The sequence below is a fragment of the Saccopteryx leptura genome, chromosome 2, assembly GCF_036850995.1.
Source record: "Saccopteryx leptura isolate mSacLep1 chromosome 2, mSacLep1_pri_phased_curated, whole genome shotgun sequence".
Taxonomy (NCBI): domain Eukaryota; kingdom Metazoa; phylum Chordata; class Mammalia; order Chiroptera; family Emballonuridae; genus Saccopteryx; species Saccopteryx leptura.
This window is the reverse complement of record NC_089504.1, coordinates 146,929,165-146,951,982: the sequence shown is the minus strand read 5'-3', so window position 1 is coordinate 146,951,982 and position 22,818 is coordinate 146,929,165. Positions and strand designations below refer to the sequence as shown.

Genomic DNA, 22,818 nt, shown 5'->3' with positions numbered 1-22,818 from the left:
GGTTTTACTCTCCCTCATTTCCAAGTGCCAACTAGAATTCCTGGTACAAGGCAGGTACTCAATATTTGAATAATTATTATATCAAAGAGGAAATTAACACCCTCAATCAGACTACTTTGGAATTAAGGAAAATGAGAATATTACATTGCCCTGAGGACTGTGGACAAAGCCATTCTAAGGGGGAAATTCACAACTTGAAAATATTTAAATAAATAGACTGAGCATAGTGTTCAAGAAATTAGGGAAAATGGAATGAAAAAACTAATGACTTGAAACAAAATCAGTAGAAGTAATCTTTAAAAAGGCCTATAAAATAGACAAATTACTCACAAGGCTAATCAAGGGACAAAGAAAGCCCAAATGCATAATGTTTAGAATAAGTGATAACAGATAAAAATATAATTTAAAACATGGTAGAATACTACATACAGCTCTAACCAAGTATATTAGAACATTTAAGTAAAATAAACACTTTTCTAGAATAAAAGGCCAATCATGGATTCAAAAAGAAGAAAATATGAATAGTTTCCAAACCATGATGAATATATGAAGGTTACACAGTACTCTTCTGTATATTTGGAGGACTAAAATTACTCAGCACCTGTCCCATACGTAAAATTGACCAAGAGTGTTTGCGCAGCCCATTCCATCAGCTTTAGAACCGCAGTCTAGCGAGTCAACTGACTCACAGGAAATGTTAACCATCAAGAAATTAGTATCAGATGAGCCCAGCCATCGTTGAGGGTAGCTGACTAACAAGGAATATAGACCAAACAAGGAGCTTCCTGCACAGAGAACCCAACGCGCCTGCGCATGGTAGAAGCTGCTCGGCTACCAGCTGGGGGCGGAATGACGGGTGCCCCGAGTCACATGGTAGGAGGCGGGGCACGCAGGACGTGCTGCGGTGTCGCAGGCTCTGTGGGCGGTGGTAGAACGTGTGTATGCGGCTGTGGACTCCAGGGACCCTTTCCCGGTTGAGCAGCTGAGGCCAGCGGCCGCTTGAACGTAGCAGTTGAGGAGGTGGGCTAGGGCAGCCGGAGGCAGACCGGCGGTCGTCTCACAGGCTGGGGGGCCCAGGCTTCGTGGGGGTGATGGTATCGCTGGTGGGCAGAGTGCGAGATAATGGGCGCATCGCCGCTGGGCTCCAGCTCAATCTGCTGGTGTCCATCTGCATCGTGTTCTTCAACAAATGGATCTATGTGCACCACGGCTTCTGCAACATGAGCCTGACTCTGGTGCACTTTGTGGTCACCTGGCTGGGCTTGTGCCTCTGCCAGAAGCTGAACATCTTTGCCCCCAAAAGTCTGCCGCCTTCCAAGCTCCTCCTCCTGGCCCTCAGCTTCTGTGGCTTCGTGGTCTTCACCAACCTTTCTCTGCAGAACACCACCATCGGTACCTATCAGCTGGCCAAGGCCATGACCACACCAGTGATCATAGTTTATCCAGACCTTCTGCTACAAGAAAACCTTCTCTACCAAAATACAGCTCACACAGGTGAGTAGCTTCAGCTTTGCATGGCGCAGCTCTAACAACTCACCGCCCCGACCATCTTTTTTCCGGGAAATTGGAATGTTTAATCTTGTGCCACAGTCTTTCACATCATCTTGAAATCCTCACGGGTCATCCGGGAACATGTGATTTTAAGGCTTATTAGGGAGAGATGGGAAAAGGTCATCTTGGCACTACATTGAGTTCTTAGCCCGGAAGTGTGCTTGTGTGTTTGTTAGATATCCTTAAATGCTGTAATCCGTAAGAAAGAAGACTGTATTGGGTGTTGCAATTCAGTGTATCAGATATCTGCAAAATCTCAAACCAGAAACAGCCCACCTTCCCTAGGGGAACCAAACCGTGTTTGATAAACGTTGAAGGTTTAGCATAGAATATGTCTCAGACTATGTCAGCAGCGATATTCTGCAGAGGACTCTGCATCTTTAAATTTAAGAAAATGAACTAAAATAATTCTATCACTAATAACTTAAAATATTTAAGATACGAATACTTTTGTTATGTTTGTTATGTGCTTATGTTTATATGTTGTTTAGACACTAGTTTGGGGGTTATTTTACTCCTGTGTTCATGAATGTGGCATTCATTTCTTGCAAAGTGCAATGCATTGATTCATTTTTTACTCAAAATTTTAAATAGAATTAAATGTAAACATATGAGAACTATTATATTTAACTTTGAGGAAACAGTATTAACAGTGTTTTCAAATAGAAACAAAAAATTTATAGAGGTTCATTGTTTCCCAGTGATGTCTTTTTAAAATTAACTTTGTAAGACACCATGAAAGAAATACTCTTGAATTTAATCTGAACAATATTTGCCTCTTTTTCTTTACAGATTCCTATAACTTTAGGTGTAATCCTAAATTCTTATTACGATGTGAAGTTTAATTTACTTGGAATGGTGTTTGCTGCTCTTGGTGTTCTAGCTACATCTCTTTATCAAGTGGTTAGTAACTTTTTTTTCCTCTTTGTGCCTTTTTAGCAGATTTCATAAAATTTGAAGCTGTATCTCAAGGTTTAGAAAATACAGTATAGAGATAAACTGTTAGAAAGAAGGCATAAATGCATGAATTGTCTGACTCAAGGTGAAGAGAAGAAAGGAGATAGAGAAACTTGGGTGTATCATGCTCACTCACCAAATACCTACCTGTTTGTAAATGTATAATATCCATGCTTAACAGTCTGAGTTTAGGGTACTGTTATATTATTTTCTGGGAAGTCTTCACAAAATGAGTAGTTAAGACTTTTTACTAAGGACTGATTTCATTATTTACATTTACCATTTATGCTTAAATTATAACATTACTGTGAAGGAGTGAGTACACTTTCAAAAATTTGAGTGGGAAAGGAAAATTACAGATTTATTAATCTTTGCCTCAAAAGTATGCTGCTATTACAACTTGTATCTTGGCTTTGAACTTTTTTTTTTTTTTTTTTAAGCGAGAAAGACAGAAACAGATAGGGACAGACAGGAAGGGAGAGAAATGAGAAGAATTAATTCTTCGTTGTGGCAGTTTAGTTGTTCATTGATTGCTTTCTCATATGTGCCTTGACCCGGGGGCAACAGCTAAACCAGTGACCCCTTGCTCAGTGACCTTTGGGCTCAAGCCAGCAACCATGGGGTCATGTCTATGAACCCATGCTCAAGCTGGTGACCCTGGGGTTTTGAACCTGGGTCCTCTCCATCCCAGGTGGATGGTCTGTCCATCCTGCCACCGCCTGGTCAGGTGGCTTTGAATAATTTGTCTACATCAATACTTTACAGCAATGGGTATTTCTTTCACTTTTTGTACCAGCACAGTATGCCTTGCCTATATAGTAGGCATTCCATTATCAGTAGTTTTTCATTATCAGTAAATGGTAAAAGTACTGTTAAAAAATAGGTATATTCCCCAAAAATTCATTTTAAAGAACATTTTATTTTCCTATTGTATCCAGGTATAATTTCTAAGTTAATTTTGCTGGGGCATGAAAAGCAGTTAAAAGATGAGTGATCAGCTCTTAGCTTTAGTTGTAGAAAGACTGTTGACTCATTCATTCATTCAGCAGACATTTCTGCTTTATGCTCAGCCTCCAGGGTACAAACATGAAAAGCAGCTACAATCCAGTGTTATAGAAAACCACATGTAGCTGCTAGTCACCTGGGAGGAAGTGGCCATTCTACCAGAGAGTGGTGAGATAAGCCTTCATGGATAAGTTAACAATTTAAATTGAAGGACGCATGCAAATTTGCTTAGCAAAGAAATACAGCAAAGGTCTTCCTTTGCAATGATATATGGAGCATTTTAGGAGAACTGAATTTGTTCGGTGAGACCATAGTGGCATTGTGGAAGGACAGGACTTGGGTGAATGAGACCAGATGGCAGAGTACTAAATGTCATGCTAAGAAAGTGTGCTCCTCCCCCTCCCTGCGGGCACCAGGAAAGGAGTGTAGACAGGGGAGTAACTTGATCATTCCCTATGTTTTAGAAAATTAACTTTGGTGGCAATGAAGAGTGAATAAGAGAGGGAGGAAAGGGTGACTGGCAGAGCAGCTAGGAAGCGCTCCATGCTTCAAGGGAAAGACGGGAAGGCACTGAGCAAAGACAGTGGCTAAGGAAAGGAAAACACTCCGGAAACCTTTGGAGAAAGAATTAGTGAGGCCTGACTGAATGCAAGAGAGTGGAAAGTGAGGAGTCTGATCCTTGGAGGAGATTGTATCAATTATTGGAGGAACACAGGAAGAATTAATTTGGGAAGAAAGTAATGAGCTTGATTTTAAACAAGTCCTTGCAAATTATTTTAATGAAGATGACCGGTAAACTGTTGAAGATGTAAGTTTAAGGGAGCTCAGGAAAAGAGGTCAGAACTATAGAGGTCAGTGGAGAGTAAAATGAATCACTTAGGGAGATAAAAGAGGAAGGCCAGATATCTACCTTGGAAATAGTAAGCGAAGGAAGAGGAGAGTGAGGAAACAGTGCAAATCAGAGCTCAAGTTCTTTCAGGAGAAATTTGCAGATTCTGCAGAACTCCAGCAGGAGTAGAGTAGGGGAGTCCTTCAGATGTGGCTTTTGGAGGTGATGGTGCCCTTTGGGGGTGCAGTTTCATTAGAGGAGTGGAGGAGTGGCCGGCAGAAGCCAGGCTGCACGGCAGGAAGGGACAGTGGAGATCCTGACTCACCACGGTTCCAGTTGGTTCTTTGTCAGAGAAGCAGCTGCCTGGTGAGGCTGCTGAAGGGACAGGGGCAGGTACACAGTCTGTATTCTTACTTGCTTGCTGCGGGGCCCCGAGGAACCAGCAGAAGAATCAATTCTTTGTGCTTCATATTCACAGAAGACTCTTAGCTAAGGCTGGTAGGAGTCTGTGTCAGATTTCCTGCTCTTCTATTTTTGTCTTTGTGAATTTTTATAGCCTTAAAGTATACCCAGGATATATACAGGATACCCAGACCTATAGGAAAAAGAATTATGTAGGAGCAGTTATTCAAAGGCCTGGCTGTTTTTGCCAGATCATATTCAAACAATCCTATCAAGCTTTTCTTTCAACAGTCATATTTGTCAAGCATTTTGAGGACTGATGGGATTTGAGGCATTGAGGTGTCAGTTCTGCTGAATGACATTCACTGATCACAAAAATTAGGGGACCAGGGAACATGCAGATACTCCAGGCTGTTGTATATAATGCATTTTCACCATTGAAATAAAAGTTGGTTTTGCATCTCATTTGCATACCTGAATAACTTTCTTTGACTTGTTTGCTTTTCTGATGTTCTTGTTTAATAAAAAAAATAAAATGCTTTTTTTTATTGCTTCATATTCATTTTGAAACATCCCCTAATTGTTGTGAGCAGTATAGTTGTTTAGGGTTTGTGATCATCTCATTTCTTAGAAGTATTGGTGGAAGATTATCCAGAGAAAAATCATCCACGACTAGTGGATTACCATTGACTAGCTTTTTTAAAGTGAGTGAAAAGACCTCACTTTCCTTTCTAGCCACATACATTGGTAGCCACCTGGGATAACTGAGGTTCCTGTCAGTCTCAAATTACTCTTCCCAACTCCCAGTCTTTCAGGGGGACCATTTTTAGAGAGAAATGAAGTCTGATCCTACATCTGTATTCTTAATAATGACCAAAATTTCCATTCCTGCCATATTTTCCTGAGACATACTACGCCCGTGGGTTCCTGTATGCACTGACTTCCTCATTTACTAGGATCAGGATGAAAGGAAGGATTTTTTTCTCCTTTATAATTTTGAAGAAAATACATGATCGAACATTGAATTTATAAAGCTCCTTCATCCAGGGTGCTTAAAGAACATTTGTATATATTGATCTTCAAAATTTTGTAGAATAATTGGGCATCTTCTCTTCCCCCAGCCCTGTCCTCCATTCCCATCTTTGTGCCTAGAGTTACATCTTTCCTTTAATAAGTGATACTATTTTATCTTTCTGCCTGACTGGTTTCATCTCCTAATTTTCAAGGGGTGGGAGCCAAACAGCATGAATTGCAAGTTAACTCAATGCAGCTGCTATACTACCAGGCTCCAATGTCATCTGCCATGTTGCTGGTTGCCGTACCCTTCTTTGAACCACCGTTTGGTGAAGGAGGATTGTTTGGTCCCTGGTCAGCTTCTGCACTGGTGAGTTCTAATTTTGGTGTCTAAGAAACAAGATAATAAATTCTCCATTATGAATGCAATTTTAATTTTCAGAGCACAGTTTTTTAAACTTTTTAAAAATTGATTTTAGGCCCTGGCTGGTGGCTCAGTGGATAGAGCATTGGTCTGGCATATGGACATCCCAGGTTCGATTCCTGGTCAGGGCACACAGGAGAAGTGACCATCTGTTTTTCCTCCCCTCCACCTCCCCTTTCTCTCCTTCTCCTCCCGCAACCAGTGGCTTGATTGGTTCAAGTATGGCCCCAGGCACTGAGGATAGCTCAGTTGGTCCCAGCATGACAGCTCAGGTGCTAAAAATAGCTTGGTACTTGAGCATTGGCCTCAGATGGGATTACCTGGTAAATCCCAGTTGGGGCGCATGAGAAAGTCTGCCTGACTATATCCCCTCCTCTCACCTAAAAATAATAAAAGTTGACTTTAGAGAGAGAGGAAGGGAGAAAGTGAGAAAAACATCCATTTGTTTTTCCACTCATTAGCTGATTCTTGTATATATCCTGACATTTGTTTCTGTTACAAAAATGGAATTCTATCACATGTTTTCCTGTATCTGACTTCTCTCACTCAATATCTCATGAAAGTCTGTTTATATCATTCTTTTCAATGCCTGTGTAAGATTGTAAGTTTCAGTGGTTTTTTGTTTTTGTTTTTTTGTTTTGACAGAGACAGAAATAGACAGAGAGGGATAGATAGGGACAGACAGACAGGAAGGGAGAGAGATGAGAAGCATCAATTCTTCATTGCGGCACTTTAGTTGTTCATTGATTGCTTTCTCATATGTGCCTTGACTGTGGGGCTAGAGCAGACCGAGGAACCCCTTGATCAAGCCAGCGACCTTGGACTCAAGCTGGTGAGCTTTGCTCAAACCAAATGAACTTGTGCTCACGCTGGCAACCTCGAGGTTTCGAACCCGAGTCCTTCGTGTCCCAGTCTGGCACTCTATCCGTTTTGCCACCACCTGGTCAGGCAGTTTTAGTTCTTGACCATAATGACCAGTGTTGCAATAAACATCCTTGTACTTGTGTCCTCATGACCTGGTACTTTTTTCTGTGAAGTAAAATCCTAAGAGTAGAATGGCCAGATAAAAGTGACATGTACTTTGGGGATATTTTAAGTTAGAAGGTATAATCCCCCACTTAGGGAAGGAATATCTGCTTTAACCTTCAGAATAGTCAATAAGAATGTCTTTTTTGTTGGTGGTGTTAACTTATCTAACTTCCATTGTTCTTTGTTTGTTCTAGAATCTAGAACAACTCATTAGTCAACAGAGCCAAATATCAACAGTACAATGATTGAAATTTCTTTTGAGAGCCAAATTTTTTAAACTTAAACTATATAGGTAGGTACATCCCTTATTGAGGTAGCGCCCGCACATGGTATTTTGTGGAAGAGCCACACTCAAGGGGCCAAAGAGCCGCAAATGGCTCGCGATCCGCAGATTGCTGACCAGGGTTCTAGATGGTAGTCTAAGCACTTTGCAAATATTAACTTACTTAATCCTGATAACTTTATTGTGTGGATACATACTATTCTTATACTTACTGATGAGGAAACAGAGACAGTTAAGTAACTGACTTGAGATCCCACAGCTAGTAAGCAGAGCTGGAGTTCTATTGAATTCATGCATTCTGACTCCACAGTTCATGTTTCTTTTTTTTAAGTGATAGGTGGAGACAAACAGTGACAGGAAGGGGAAGAGATGAGAAGCATCAACTCTTAGTTGCATCACCTTAGTTGTTCATTGATTGCTTTCTCAATGTGCCTTGATGGGGATGAGGTGGGGGGGGGCTCCAACAGAGCGAGTGACTCCTTGCTCAGGCTAGCAACCTTGGCCTCAAACTAGCGACCTTGAGCTTCAAGCCAGTGATTTTGGGGTTCAAGCCAGCGACCCTGCGCTCAAGTTGGTGAGCTCGCACTCAAACCAGGTGACCTGTACCCAAGCCGGATGAGCCTGTGCTCAAGCTGGCTACCTCGGGATTTTGAACCTGGGTCCTCAGTGTTCCAGGCCGACGTTCTATCCATTGTGTCACCGCCTGGTCAGGCTCCACAGTCCATATTCTTAATCACCCCACAGTGCTGCTTATGAGCAGATTGATAGTTGTTCCAAATTCATAAGCTTTGATGTAAGAAATAGGTATGTAACATTTTTTCCAAAGTAGAAATCCCTGAACCATCTCTCAGATGATATTTCCTATCAGTTTTATAAAAATTCAAGCCATCTTGGTTATCCAGTCTTCAAACCATTGCAATTTAGATACCTTATATTATTAGAAAGGGAGAGGATTTTTTTTGCAATAGGCCTCTGACAGATTTGAAAAAGAGGAGAGCAGCAGAAAGACCATAAAAAAAGTCAAAGAAACTTAGTGCTGAGGCCATTTAAATAGGGAAAGTCTCCTTCCTCTTTTTTTTTTATTAATTTCTATTTATTTTATTGATTTTTTATTTGAGAGAGAGAGAGGAGGAGAGAGAGAAACATCGATTTGCTGTTCCATTAATTTATGCCTCCATTGGTTGATTCTTGTATGTGCCCTGATGATTGAACCCGCATCATGGCATGTCTGGATGATACTCTAACCAATTGAATACCTGGCCAGGGTCTCACCTTTCTTCTCTAATATCCTTAGAGAACATAACTGCTTCAAAGTATAATTTGTAAATGTGTTTTTAATGCTAAGTTATCAAGAAATAAGTATATAATATCCTCTGAGCTCAATAAAATTGATAGTGATATATTTCTAGAAATAATTTTTACAACTTTTTAAAGGTGTGTGCACTTTTTTTCTTAAAAAAATTTTTTTAAATTAATTTTAATGGGGTGACATTGATAAAATTGTCTTCTGTCACCTTCTAACTGGTTTTCTTTGTGCCCCTCCCCTCCCCCAACTCCCCCTCTCCTCCCCCCCACTCTGTAACCCCAACACTGTTGTCCATGTCTCTGAGTCTCATTTTTATGTCCCACCTATGTATGGAATCATATATTTCTTAGTTTTTTCTGATTTACTTATTTCGCTCAGTATAATGTTATCAAGGTCCATCCATGTTGTTGTAAAAGATCCAATGTCATCATTTCTTACGGCTGAGTAGTATTCCATAGTATATATATACCAAAGCTTTTTAATCCACTCGTCCTCTGACGGACACTTGGGCTGTTTCCAGATCTTTGCTATTGTGAACAATGCTGCCAAAAACATGGGGGTGCATTTCTTCTTTTCAAACAGTGCTATGGTGTTCTTTGGGTATATTCCTAACAGTGGTATAGCTGGGTCAAAAGGCAGTTTGATTTTTAATTTCTTGAGGAATCTCCTTACTGTTTTCCACAGTGGCTGCACCAGTCTGCATTCCCACCAGCAGTGCAGGAGGGTTCCCTTTTCTCCACATCCTCACCAGCACTTATTCTGTGTTGTTTTATTGATGAGCACCATTCTGACTGGTGAGAGGTGATATCTCATTGTGGTTTTAATTTGCATTTCTCTAATCATTAGTGATGTTGAGCATTTTTTCATATGCCTATGGGCCATCTGTATGTCCTCTTTGGAGAAGTGTCTATTCATTTCTTTTGCTCATTTTTGGATTGGATTGTTTGTCTTCCTGGTATTAAGTTTTACAAGTTCTTTATAAATTTTGGTTATTAAACCCTTATCAGACACATTATCAAATACATTCTCCCATTGTGTCGTTTCTCTTTTTATTCTGTTCTTATTGTCTTTAGCTGTGCAGAAGCTTTTTAGTTTGATAGAGTCCCATTTGTTTATCCTGTCTTTTGTTTCACTTGCCTGTGGAGACAAATTGGCAAATACGTTGCTGCGACAGATGTCAGAGAGCTTACTGCCTATGTTTTCTTCTAAGATGCTTATGGTTTCACGCCTTACATTTAAGTCTTTTATCCATTTTGAGTTTATTTTTGTGAATGGTGTAAGTTGGTGGTCTAGTTTCATTTTTTTGAAGGTAGCTGTCCAATTTTTCCAACACCATTTGTTGAAGAGGCTGTCTTGACTCCAATGTATGCTCTTACCTCCTTTGTCAAATATCAGTTGTCCATTAAAGTGTGGGTGTATTTCTGGGTTCTCAGTTCTGTTCCATTGATCTATATGCCTGTTCTTACGCCAGTACCAGGCTGTTTTGAGTACAGTGGCCTTATAATATAACTTGATATCCGGAAGTGTGATACCTCCCACTTTATTCTTCCTTTTCAAGATTGCTGAGGCTATTCGTGTTCTCTTTTAGTTCCATATAAATTTTTGGAATATGTGTTCTATATCTTTGAAGTAAGTCATTGGTATTTTAATCGGTATTGCATTGAATTTATAAATTGCTTTGGGTAATACAGACATTTTAATGATGTTTATTCTTCCTAACCATGAGCACGGTATATGCCTCCACTTGTTTGTATCTTCCCTGATTTCTTTTATCAATGTTTTATAATTTTCCAAGTACAAGTCTTTAATCTCCCTTGTTAAATTTATTCCTAGGTACTTTATTTTTTTGGTTGCAATGGTAAAGGGGATTGCTTCCTTAATTTCTCTTTCTGACAGTTCATTGTTAGTGTATAAAAATGCCTCTGATTTCTGAGTATTGATTTTATATCCTGCCACCTTGCTGAATTTATTTATCAGGTCTAGTAGTTTTTTGGCTGTGACTTTAGGATTTTCTATATACAATATCAGGTCATCTGCAAATAATGATAGTTTTACTTTTCTTTTCCAATTTGGATGCCTTTTATTTCTTTTTCTTGTCTGATTGCTGTGGCTAGGACTTCCAGAACTATGTTGAATAAGAGTGGTGAAAGGGGGCACCCCTGCCTTCTTCCTGATCTTAAGGGGATTGCTTTTAATTTTTGCCCATTGAGTATGATGTTGGCTGTGGGTTTGTCATAGATGGCCTTTATCATGTTGAGGTATGTTCCTTGTATTCCCACTTTGCTGAGAGTTTTGGTCATGAATGAGTGCTGGATTTTATCAAATGCTTTTTCTGCATCTGTTGAAATTATCATGTGTTTTTTCTCCTTCCTTTTGTTTATGTGATGAATCACATTGATTGATTTACGAATATTGTACCAGCCTTGCCTCCCAAGAATAAATCCCACTTGATCATGGTGTATGATTTTTTTCATATATTGCTGGATCGGTTTGCTAATATTTTGTTGAGGATTTTTGCATCTAAATTCATCAGGGATATTGGCCTATAATTTTCTTTTTTGTGTTGTCTTTGCCTGGTTTTGGAATCAGAATTATGCTCGCCTCATAAAAGGAGCTTGGAAGTCGTCCTTCCTCTTGAATTTTTTGAAATAGCTTGAGAAGGATAGGAGTTAGTTCTTTGAATATTTGGTAGAGTTCACTTGTGAAGCCATCAGGCCCAGGACTTTTCTTTGTTGGGAGATTTTGATAACTGTTTCAATCTCATTTGTTGTAATTGGTCTGTTTAGGTTTTCTGATTCTTCCAGATTAATTTTTGGAAGATTATATGTTTCAAGGAATTTGTCCATTTCATCTAGGTTGTCTAGTTTTTTGGCGTACAATTTTTCATAGTATTTTCTTACAATATTTTGTATTTCTGTTATGTCAGTTGTTATTTCTCCACTCTCGTTTCTAATTTTATTTATTTGAGTCTTCTCTCTTTTTTTCTTGGCGAGTCTGGTTAAAGGTTCATCGATCTTGTTTACCTTTTCAAAGAACCAGCTCCTGGTTTCATTAATCCTCTGTATTGTTTCTTTAGCCTCTATGTCATTTATTTCTGCTCTGATCTTTATTATTTCCTTCCTTCTACTAGCTCTGGGATTTACTTGCTGTTCTTTTTCTAGTTCTTTTAGATGTAGGGTCAAGTTGTTTATTTGAGCTTTTTCTAGCTTCTTGAGGTATGCCAGTAATGCTATAAACTTCCCTCTCAGGACTGCTTTTGCTGTGTCCCATAAATTTTGAGTTGATGTATGCTTATTATTGTTTGTTTCTAGGAATTTTTAAATTTCTTCTTTGATCTCATTGTTTACCCATTCATTATTTAATAACATGCTATTTAGTTTCCAAGTGTTTGAGTATTTTTCAGTTTTTCTGTTGTGGTTGATTTCTAGTTTCATGCCATTGTGATCAGAGAAAGTGCTCGATATGATTTCAATCTTCTTAAATTTGTTGAGACCGCTTTTGTGCCCTAACATATGGTCTATTCTAGAGAATGTACCATGAGCGCTTGGAAAGAATGTATATTCTGCTGTTTTAAGGTTAAAGATTCTGAAGATATCTATTAAATCGAGTTGATCTAATATGTCCTTTAAGTCTGCTGTTTCTTTGTTAATTTTCTTTTTGAGGATCTATCTAATGATGTTAATGGGGTATTGAAATTCCCTACTAATATAGTATTGTTGTTGATCTCGCCCTTTAAATCCATCAAAGTCTGCTTTATATATTTAGGTGCTCCTATATTAGGTGCGTAGATATTTATAACGGTTATATCTTCCTTTTGGATTGCTCTCTTTATCATTATGTAGTGACCTTCTTTATCTCTAACTATAGTCTTTGTTTTAAAGTCCATTTTGTCTGATATAAGTATTGCTACCCCAGCTTTTTTTCATTTCCATTTGCGTGAAATATTTTTTCCATCCTTTTATCTTCAGTCTATGTGCATCTTTTGATTTAAGGTGTGTCTCTTGTAGACAGCATATGTATGGGTCCTGTTTTCTTATCCATGCAGCTACCCCATGTCTTTTGATTGGATCATTTAATCCATTTACATTTAAGGTTATTATTGATATGTAATTGTTTATTGCCATTTTATTCTTTAAAACTGTATTCCTCTTTTGCTATATTCTTTTTCTCCTTTGATCTGTTTACAACAGGTCCTGTAGCATTTCTTGCAGCCTTGGTTTGGTTGTAGTGAATTCATTGAGGTTTTTTTTGTCTGTAAAGCTTTTTATTTCTTCTTCAATTTTAAATGATATCCTTGCTGGATAAAGTAGTCTTGGTTGTAGGCTCTTATTCTGCATTACTTTGAATATTTCTTGCCATTCCCTTCTGGCCTCAAGTGTTTCTGTTGAGAAGTTGGATGTCATCCTTATAGGGGCTCCTTTGTAGGTGATAGTCTATTTTTGTCTAGCAGCTTTTAATATTTTCTCTTTATCACTTAGCTTTGGTATTTTAATTATGATGTATCTTGGTGTTGATTTCTTTGGGTTTCTCCTTAATGGAGTTCTCTGTGCTTCCTGAACATGTGAGATGTTTTCCTGCCTTAATTGAGGGAAGTTTTCAGCTATGATATGCTTGAACAAAGTCTCTATCCCTTGTTCTTTCTCTTCTTCTTCAGGAACCCCTATGATGCAGATGTTTTTTCTCTTCATGTTGTCACAGAGCTCTCTTAGAATTTCCTCAGACATTTTGAGTCTCTTTTCTTTTTTTTTTTCATTTTTCTGAAGCTGGAAACGGGGAGAGACAGTCAGACAGACTCCCGCATGCGCCCGACCGGGATCCACCCGGCACGCCCACCAGGGGCGATGCTCTGCCCATCCTGGGCGTCGCCATGTTGCGACCAGAGCCACTGTAGCGCCTGAGGCAGAGGCCACAGAGCCATGCCCAGCGCCCGGGCCATCTTTTGCTCCAATGGAGCCTTGGCTGCGGGAGGGGACGAGAGAGACAGAGAGGAAAGCGCGGCGGAGGGGTGGAGAAGCAAATGGGCGCTTCTCCTGTGTGCCCTGGCCGGGAATCGAACCCGGGTCCTCCGCACGCTAGGCCGACACTCTACCGCTGAGCCAACCGGCCAGGGCGAGTCTCTTTTCTTTTTTTTTTTTTTTTTTTTTTTTTTTTTTTTTTTTTTCATTTTTCTGAAGCTGGAAACAGGGAGAGACAGTCAGACAGACTCCCGCATGCGCCCGACCGGGATCCACCCGGCACGCCCACCAGGGGCGGTGCTCTGCCCCCCAGGGGGCGATGCTCTGCCCATCCTGGGCGTCGCCATATTGCGACCAGAGCCACTCTAGCGCCTGAGGCAGAGGCCACAGAGCCATGCCCAGCGCCCGGGCCATCTTTGCTCCAATGGAGCCTTGGCTGCAGGAGGGGAAGAGAGAGACAGAGAGGAAAGCGCGGCGGAGGGGTGGAGAAGCAAATGGGCGCTTCTCCTATGTGCCCTGGCCGGGAATCGAACCCGGGTCCTCCGCACGCTAGGCCGACGCTCTACCGCTGAGCCAACCGGCCAGGGCCTCTTTTCTTTTTTCTGCTCTGCTTCCGTGCCTTTATTTATCGTGTCCTCTAACTCGCTGATTCGATTCTCAGCTTCATCCATCTTGCTTTTAATTCCTTCCATTGTGTTCTTTATTTCAGATACTGTATTTGTCATTTCTGACTGATTCTTTTTTACTATTTCAATGTCCTTTTTTATATTTGCTATCTCTTTATTTAGGTGTTTGTAATGACCATCTATTGTTGTTCTAATATCTTTGAGCATCCTAACAATTGTTATTTTAAACTCTGCGTCTGGTAATTTGGTTATATCTGATTCATTTAGGTCCTTTTCTGGAGATTTCTCTTGGTTCATTTGTGTTGCATTTCTTTGCCTTCGCATTTTCTCTGTGTAAAGGAAGGTTTTGGCCACTGCAGTCCACTGGGTACGGCCTCTGTTCCCTAGGTATGGTCTGTCTGCAGGCCTGCCACCCCCTCTTCTGTTGCTGCCTAGGGCTTTTGGGTTTGGGCATTGCTGGTGCCTGCCCACTGGGGCTGTTGCTGTGGTTTCAACCTCTCCTTCACGGGAGTGGCTGTGATCATGTGCTCGGGTGCACAAGCCTTGGTGGCCTTGGCCTTTGCCCCGCCCCCGTGGGTGGCGTTATGCTCAACCCTGAGGGCAGTGGAGAGCACCTTTGCTCAGCTGCGGGTCTCCACCTGTTTCCAGGCTTTTGCCCCGCCCTTGCAGGAGGAGCCCACTCATGGAACGGCTGCTAGCCTTGGGTCTACTGGCCAGGCAGGACTGCGTGCCCACGCTCAGTTCAGTAGCGGAACTCCGCCTGTTCTGGGCTTTTGGCTCCACCCCCGCGGGAGGAGCTGGCTCCCAAGTCAGGCCACAAGCCTCAGTTCCACGGTTAGGGCAAGGCTGTGCTCCTGCACCCTTGCTCAAGTGCTGGTCTCCACCCCTTCTGGGGTTCCTGCCCTTCTCCCGCAGGCTGGATTACAGGCTGCCGGCAGCTGGGCTTGACCGATTTTTCACGCCTACTCCTCCCCAGCCGGGCAAGACGGAGCTCACACATGAGCCCGTTGATGGCCAACAGGCTTCCGCCCCTGCTGATAGAACTGCGCCACCGCGCCCCGCCCCCACCCGCCCTCCGGCGAGCCCTCAGCTGTGTGGGTTGCGAGCGCTGAAGCTCAGACCCTAACACTCACTACTGTAGACCCGAAAGCTCCCTTCTTCTAAGCGACTCTGCTCTGAGTGCTGCACAAGAGCTTGTTTGGCTGGTGTCCTGCTTCCCTTGGCTGGTATTGCTGTTTCCGTGGGAAATATTCACTTGGGGAGTGACTTGTCCCAGGGGTTAGTGTGGCTGTCTCCCAAAATGTTTCTCCCTGTGCCTCCTAGATTACACTCTCTTCATGCTACTATGGTATTCTCCTCTCTCCCTGTTCCCCAGAGCCCCGGGTGAGTGGTTTTGAAAAAAGTTTTCTGTGCGGTCCCCTTAAAAAGAATCCTGGGTCTGAGAAATCAGACTCTTTCTCACAAACAGTATCCTGACTTGTTTCCAGCTAAATACTGTCCTTACGCCTCTTCTAGGCTCTGGGGCTGCAGGCTGGGGCTTTGTTCCTAGGGATCAGGACCCTCCCCTCTCTGCTAAACTCACTTCCCTATCACACAAGTCTCTCTGGGCTGCCGTTCACTCTAGGGAGCTGGGCAGCCCTCTCTGCATTTCTGCTTTTCCTAGCAGTCTCAGTGTGGCTTTTTCAGTGTTCCTTGGTTGAAGAGTTCTCTTAGTTTAGTTCAAAGTTGGTTTTTCCAGTTGATGATTCTTAAAATTATTTTGTAACCCACTTTGGTTCTGGGAGGTGGATGTTGGTACGTCCGCCTACTCCAGTGCCATCTTGTCTTCTCCTAAAATTTTTTATTTATTGATTTTAAAGAGAGTGGGAGAGAAAGACAGAAGCATCAATCTGTTCCCGTATGTGCTCTGACCAGGAATCAAACCCTGGACGTCCATATGCCAAGCCGTCACTTTATCCACTGAGCCAACCAGCCAGGGCCAGTTTTTAAAATTTTTAATGAGCAAGTTTTTCATAGTTGAAAATTTAATGGGTCCCACTTATAAAACAAATGATGTGTTACTTTTTTTTTTTTTTTTTTTTTTTTACCTAAATAGGACACAAATCTAATTCTTCTGGTCCCCTTATGATCGTACTGATTTCAAGACTATCATCCCAGTGCACCAAGGTTGTGGGTTCACTCCCTAGTCAGGGTACAAACAAGAATTAACCAATGAATGTATAGATAAGCAAAACAACAAATCAATGTTTCTCTCTCTCTCTCTCTGTCTCTCTCTCTCTGTTTCTTTCTTCCTCTCTCACTAAAATCAGTAAATAAAAACTTTTTTAAAACTGATATGACATTCGTCTCTTTGGAATTTAAACTTACTAAATCTAATCATAAATAATGTGTTATTTAAACTCTCATTCTAGAAATAGAAAATGACTTTTAAACTATTTTAAAATAAAATTGTGAGATAGGTTTGAAAAGAATATTGTGTGCGCAAACAGTGTTACAGCCCAACTTTGTCCACCATCCTCAGCCAAGTTGTCTTATTCTCTGTCCCTTGGGCACGTCTTGTGTTTCCATGCTCCCATGCTTTGGCCCATACTGTTCTTTCTGCTTGGAATCCAGACCCCTCTTTTTTTTCTTTAATGTATGTATTCATTTGAAATCCAAGGACCTTTCTCACTATCCCAGCCCAACATGAAATGCCCTGCCTAGAGGTTCATATAGAGCCTGTTGCCTCTTTGCCTATAAAGGAGGTATTACTTCCTGCACCAAAAATCTTGCATTGTACCCTCACTTTCATGTGGCTGAGAGGTAGCATAGCAGAGTAGTGAAAAGCAAGGACTTTAGGGCCAGTTTGCTGGGTTCAAGTCTCAGCCCTGCCACTTCTGGCTGTGTGATCTCAGGCAAATTACTTGACCTTGCTGTGCTTTGTTTTCTCATCTATAAAAAGGAATAATGTTGAACTACCTCATGGTGTTTGTGAGGATTAAGTGAATTAATATACATAAAACATTTAGAACAATTCTTAGCACATAATAAGTACTATGTAAGTGTAAGCTGTGATGATCATGACTTTGATTGTGTGTTTTAAGTGATTTCTAAACTCTTTGAGGACAAAAACGTATCATGTTCCTCACAAGGCGTGGCTCTATAGATATCCAGTAAATACATATTAATTTAATTTAAATAAGAATAAACATGAGCAATTCAATAGAAGAAAGATCTGGAAGGATATATGCTAAGGTACTAATAGGGGTTTGGTTGTTGGGATTATAAGAATTCTTTTTGCTTATCTTTCTTTTCTGATTTTTCTATAATGACCATATATTACTTTTATAATAAGAAATTACTTTAAGAGTAATTTTTCTTTAGGTGGACAAGAAAAATGAACTGGAAATTCACACTCAGAGGCAGGATATTATTGGACATTTTTTCTTTTAGTTTTGTAGACAATTCTGTAAACATTTTGGAATGTATTTCATTCTACTTGTTTACCCTCAGTTCTCATTGTCTTTCAAATGGATTCTTTTTTTAAAAAAAGCTTCTTCCTAATGGCTGATATTTGAGTTTTTAGAAATGCCGAATGAAATGTAATTTTACCTGATGATTATTAATGATTTTTTTGGTTTACTTGTAGCTTATGGTGCTGCTGTCTGGAGTAATAGCTTTCATGGTGAACTTACTGATTTATTGGATCATTGGGAACACTTCAGCGGTCACGTATCCTTTTCCTGATGACTTATGAATGTATATAGTCTTTTATACTTTCTAAAACTCCATCACATTAATTTCCTTAAGTCTCACGATTACTATTGCATGGCCTAAATTGAGTAAAGTGAGTTATTTTTAATCTTTAATCATCTCATTCCACACTAGAGTCTATAGAAATTTAAAGAAATATGAACTGGAAAAATGGATTAGTTTTTTTGTATTATGAACATTTTTTAATTGTCTATTTTTTAGCAAGAGAGAGAGACAGGCAGGAAGGGAGAGAGATGAGAAACATCAAGTTTTAGTTGTTCATTGATTGCTTCTCATATGTAATTGGACTGGGGGGTTTCAGCCGAGCCAGTGACCCCTTGCTCAAGCCAGCAACTTTTGAGCTCAAGCCAGAAATTATGGGGTCATGTCTACGATCCCACACTCAATTCGGTGACCCTGCATTCAAGCTGGTAAACCTGTGCTCAAGCCATATGAGCCTGCGATCAAGCTGGGGACCTCAGGGTTTCGAACCTGGGACCTCAGCGTCCTAGGGCAATGCTCTGTCTACTGCTACACCACTAGTCAGGCCATTTTTGAATTTTCTTAAGTCATAGATGACCATTTCCCTTATCAAGATGAACGTAGAGAACCATTCCTTGCACAGTGGGGTTAAATGAATATTTGTGGGGTGAATAATAGGATAGATGCTTGAGTTGTTGATCAGTTCTCACTTATCTATAGTAATAAAGTAGAGGTGTCATAATCCACATAGCCAAAGTTAATCAAACCTCTGAAATTGATATAAGTGATCTCTGAAGTTTAGGGTATGTTTTTGTACTTATGGGGATATGGGTGTACCTGTTTTCTCAATATTACTTCAAACAATGAAATCATATCTTTTTTGTTTTTTTAACAGAGACAGAGAGTCAGAGAGAGGGATAGATAGGGACAGACAGACAGGAATGGAGAGAGATGAGAAGCATCAATTATCAGTTTTTCCTTGCGACACCTTAGTTGTTCATTGATTGCTTTCTCATATGTGCCTTGACCATGATGGGCCTTCAGCAGACCAAGTAACCCCTTGCTCAAGCCAGCGACCTTGGGTCCAAGCTGGTGAGCTTTGCTCAAACCAGATGAGCCCGCGCTTAAGCTGGCGACCTCGGGGTCTCAAACCTGGGTCCTCCGCATCCCAGTCCGATGCTCTATCCACTGCGTCACCACCCAGTCAGGCTGAAATCATATCTTGAAGGTCTGAATTACACCCAAATTCCTATTTTAACATTCTGGTTGTCATTCTGTTTCTCTTCCCATTTCACTTTGCTCTACTCTGAGGCAAATGCAAAGAATGTATTTCTTTAAATCAGAGAGGTAGGTTAGTAATGTTATGTCAAGTGTACTGATTTAAATGAGTGAACACTGATGTCATCAAAGTAAATAAGCAGCATATTTTCCAACTATCAATAAATAACAGCAATGATAATAATTTTTAAAAAGAATAATATTTATTGTTTATTTTGTGCCAGGCACTTTTTGAATCAACTTGCACGTATTAGGCAATTAATTCTCACAGTGATTCTGTGAGGTAAATTCTGTTATTTTATTTTGAAGAAGAGGAAATGGAGGTACAGAGAATTTAAATAACTCAAGGTTGTGCAGCTGAGAAGCATTGTATACAGATTTCAAATCATGCACCCCACTGCCAAGCCAAAGCATCCAAGTATGTGTCCTTATTAAGAACATTTATTCACTCAATAAACACTTATTGAACACACACTTTAAACTCTTCATTGACTTAATATTGAATATTATATGTCAGGCACTGGACATAGAGCAAAATAGATGAAAATCTTTGCTCTTACAGGCTTAACCTATAAACAAACAAAAAAACAAAAATAGAATACCTATTAGTGTTAGTTAGTGTTAAGTGCCAAGGAGATAAAAAAAAGGAAGAGGTTATGAAATGTTCGTGACAGAGTTAAAATTTTAGGGAGAGAAGTCAGGAAAACCTCTATAAGAAGACTTTATTATTTTCTTATGCGAAAGAGGCCTACAGGAACGGAGAGGATGTGAAACGTCAACTCATAGTTGCCTTTTTTTCCGTTGTTCATTGATTGCTTCTCTTGTGTGCCTTGACCTGGGGGCTCCAGGCGAGCAGTGACCCCTTGCTCAAGCTAGTGACCTCGGGGTTACAAAGCTGGAACCTCAGTGTCCCAGATCAACGCTCTATCCACTGTGCTGCCACCAGTCAGGCAGACTACTCCTTTTTTTTTTTTTTTTCTCTCTTTTTTTTGTATTTTTCTGAAGCTGGAAATGGGGAGAAACAGACAGACTCCCGCATGCGCCCAACCGGGATCCACCCGGCACGCCCACCAGGGGGCGACGCTCTGCCCACCAGGGGGTGATGCTCTGCCCCTCCGGGGTGTCGCTCTGTCACGACCAGAGCCACTCCAGCGCCTGGGGCAGAGGCCAAGGAGCCATCCTCAGCTCCCGGGCCATCTTTGCTCCAATGGAGCCTCGCTGCGGGAGGGGAAGAGAGAGACAGAGAGGAAGGAGAGGGGGAGGGGTGGAGAAGCAGATGGGCGCTTCTCCTGTGTGCCCTGGCCGGGAATCGAACCCGGGACTTCTGCACGCCAGGCTGACGCTCTACCACTGAACCAACCGGCCAGAGCTACTCCTTTTCTTAACTGACAAAAGGATTCACTGAAGAATTTTTAATTTGCCTTCCCTCTGGTATAAATATCTTGAATACATCATGAGCTATTTAAAAGAGGCTGAGGAGTAAAGAAATGGCGAAGTGGTAAAGGCAGTGCACTTGAAGACAGCTCATAATTGAAAAGAAGGCATATCTTTTTGTGATTCTGATTAATATCCTTGGGAAGAACCTTGGACTCCCAGGAAATCACCTCTGTTGGTCAGGCAAGCTCAGGTCCCCTGTGACACGGCCGACACTCTCCTGCCTGGAGGGAGCTTCTCAGCTGATCAGTCAGGCTCAAAACAGAAGAGAGTCTAGGCATTGTGGTCAGGAAATCCAGGTGTGCATCCCTGGCTTGGTTTCTGCCTGTGAACCTGAGCAAGTTGTGAGAGCTCCCAGGCCTCCCTCTGGTCCCTTATGAGATGAAGGAAATATCGACAATTTGAGAGAATATGTGTCAGGCACCTGGAAGATTGCTATTATGCATAAATACTGCTATTGATAACTGTTATTGCACCTAACACATATGGTTCCTGGCATGTCACTGATGCTTAGGAGCACTTCCTTCCCCTTCCCTCATTTTCCTCCTAAACTTAACTCATACTGGGTGTGTTTACTTCGAGTCAGCTCTCTGGTGCCTCACACATCTCACCTCACTTGTCAAGGGAAGTTGTAATTAGAAATGGCACTCTAAAACAGAATTGTAAATTGCGGTATAAAATATCTTCTCTACCTTGCTGTGAATTCCTCTCCCAACCTTATATTGTAGCCCCTTTTCTCTTCTTTGGAGAGGTTAGTAGGGATAGTTGAAGCAGTCTCCTGTCGCTTATTAATTGCTGCAACCTACTTGTATGAGCTAGGATTAACTCAGACTTCACTGAAGCTCCTGTTGTTTAGATTGGGGGGCTGTCATTCATTATGTGTCATGCAGTACTTTCCAGGCACAGGAAGCCATTGTTCCGTGTGGGGGGGGGCAGATATAGCAACCAGCTTGTTATTCCTTTTTATCCTTATCAGAAACCTCAGCTCTAACATGTTTGGACACTTCAAGTTCTACATTACTTTATTTGGCGGCTATGTCTTATTTAAGGATCCGCTGTTAGCGAATCAGGGTCTTGGCATATTATGTACATTATTTGGCATTCTTACCTATACCCATTTTAAACTCGGTGAACAAGAAGGAAGTAAGGGTAAACTGGTACACCGTCCTTAATTGGGTTTTTGTGGAGAAAAGAAAGTCACTCCAAGAGAATTTTAAAATGTTAAGTCTGCGAGTTGCTTTCAAAGAAGAAAATAATTACGTTGCAGAATTCATTGAATGATGGTTTACAACAATTAACACAAAAATTTTATTTATAAATAATGACTTTTAATTTAGAGTAACTTTTTCCAAGAACTTAATCCATGCTTCTTTTTGAAGATGATGATTGTATGAAGTATATAGGATGGTTTGGTTATAACAAATGAAGTACATGAAATTAAAGTTCTCTTAACAGTGACCGAGGATTTCATGTCACTGAACCACAAATGTGTCATTATTTTTAAGTGTTCATACTCTTCCAAAGAAGGATGCATAGGACTCCTCTACATGCTCACAGGTCTCCGTTGTGAGCTCTATTATAATTTTGGCCAGCGTTCAAATCAGAATTTAAATCTAGCATTTCTATTTTAGTTGTTTTAGTATAACTTCCTGCTTATTTCATTTATAGAAATGAAATATAATTTATAGAAACCAAAGTGTAGTACAGAAGACCATAAAACAAAACCCAATTCCAAGACTACCATTTTTCTGTGGAAAATTGATGTCAGAAGTTATATGTGGGCCCTGGCTGGTTGGCTCAGTGGTCAAGTGTTGGCCTGGTTGGTGCATGGATGTCCTGGGTTCGATTTCTGGTCGGGGCACACAGGAGAAGTGACCATTTCCTTCTCCACCCCTCCTTTCTCCTCTCTCTCTTTCTCTCTGTTTCCCTCCCGCAGTGGCTTGATTAGAGTGAGTTGGCCCAGGACTGAGGATGGATCTGTGGTCTCTGCCTCAGACTCTAAGAATTGCTC

The 22,818-nt window shown here is 41.0% G+C and overlaps 1 protein-coding gene across 1 annotated transcript; it reads left to right on the top strand.

The window, feature by feature from the left end:
- Window positions 1-936: 936 nt before the first annotated feature.
- Window positions 937-22,511, top strand: LOC136395007 (solute carrier family 35 member E3-like). Its single transcript, XM_066369018.1, is given in 7 exon segments — window positions 937-1,439; window positions 1,441-1,494; window positions 2,344-2,454; window position 3,617; window positions 5,971-6,128; window positions 18,010-18,092; window positions 21,793-22,511. Coding segments are annotated over 7 exon segments (942 nt in total). The 5' UTR covers window positions 937-1,091; the 3' UTR covers window positions 21,980-22,511.
- Window positions 22,512-22,818: the final 307 nt, after the last annotated feature.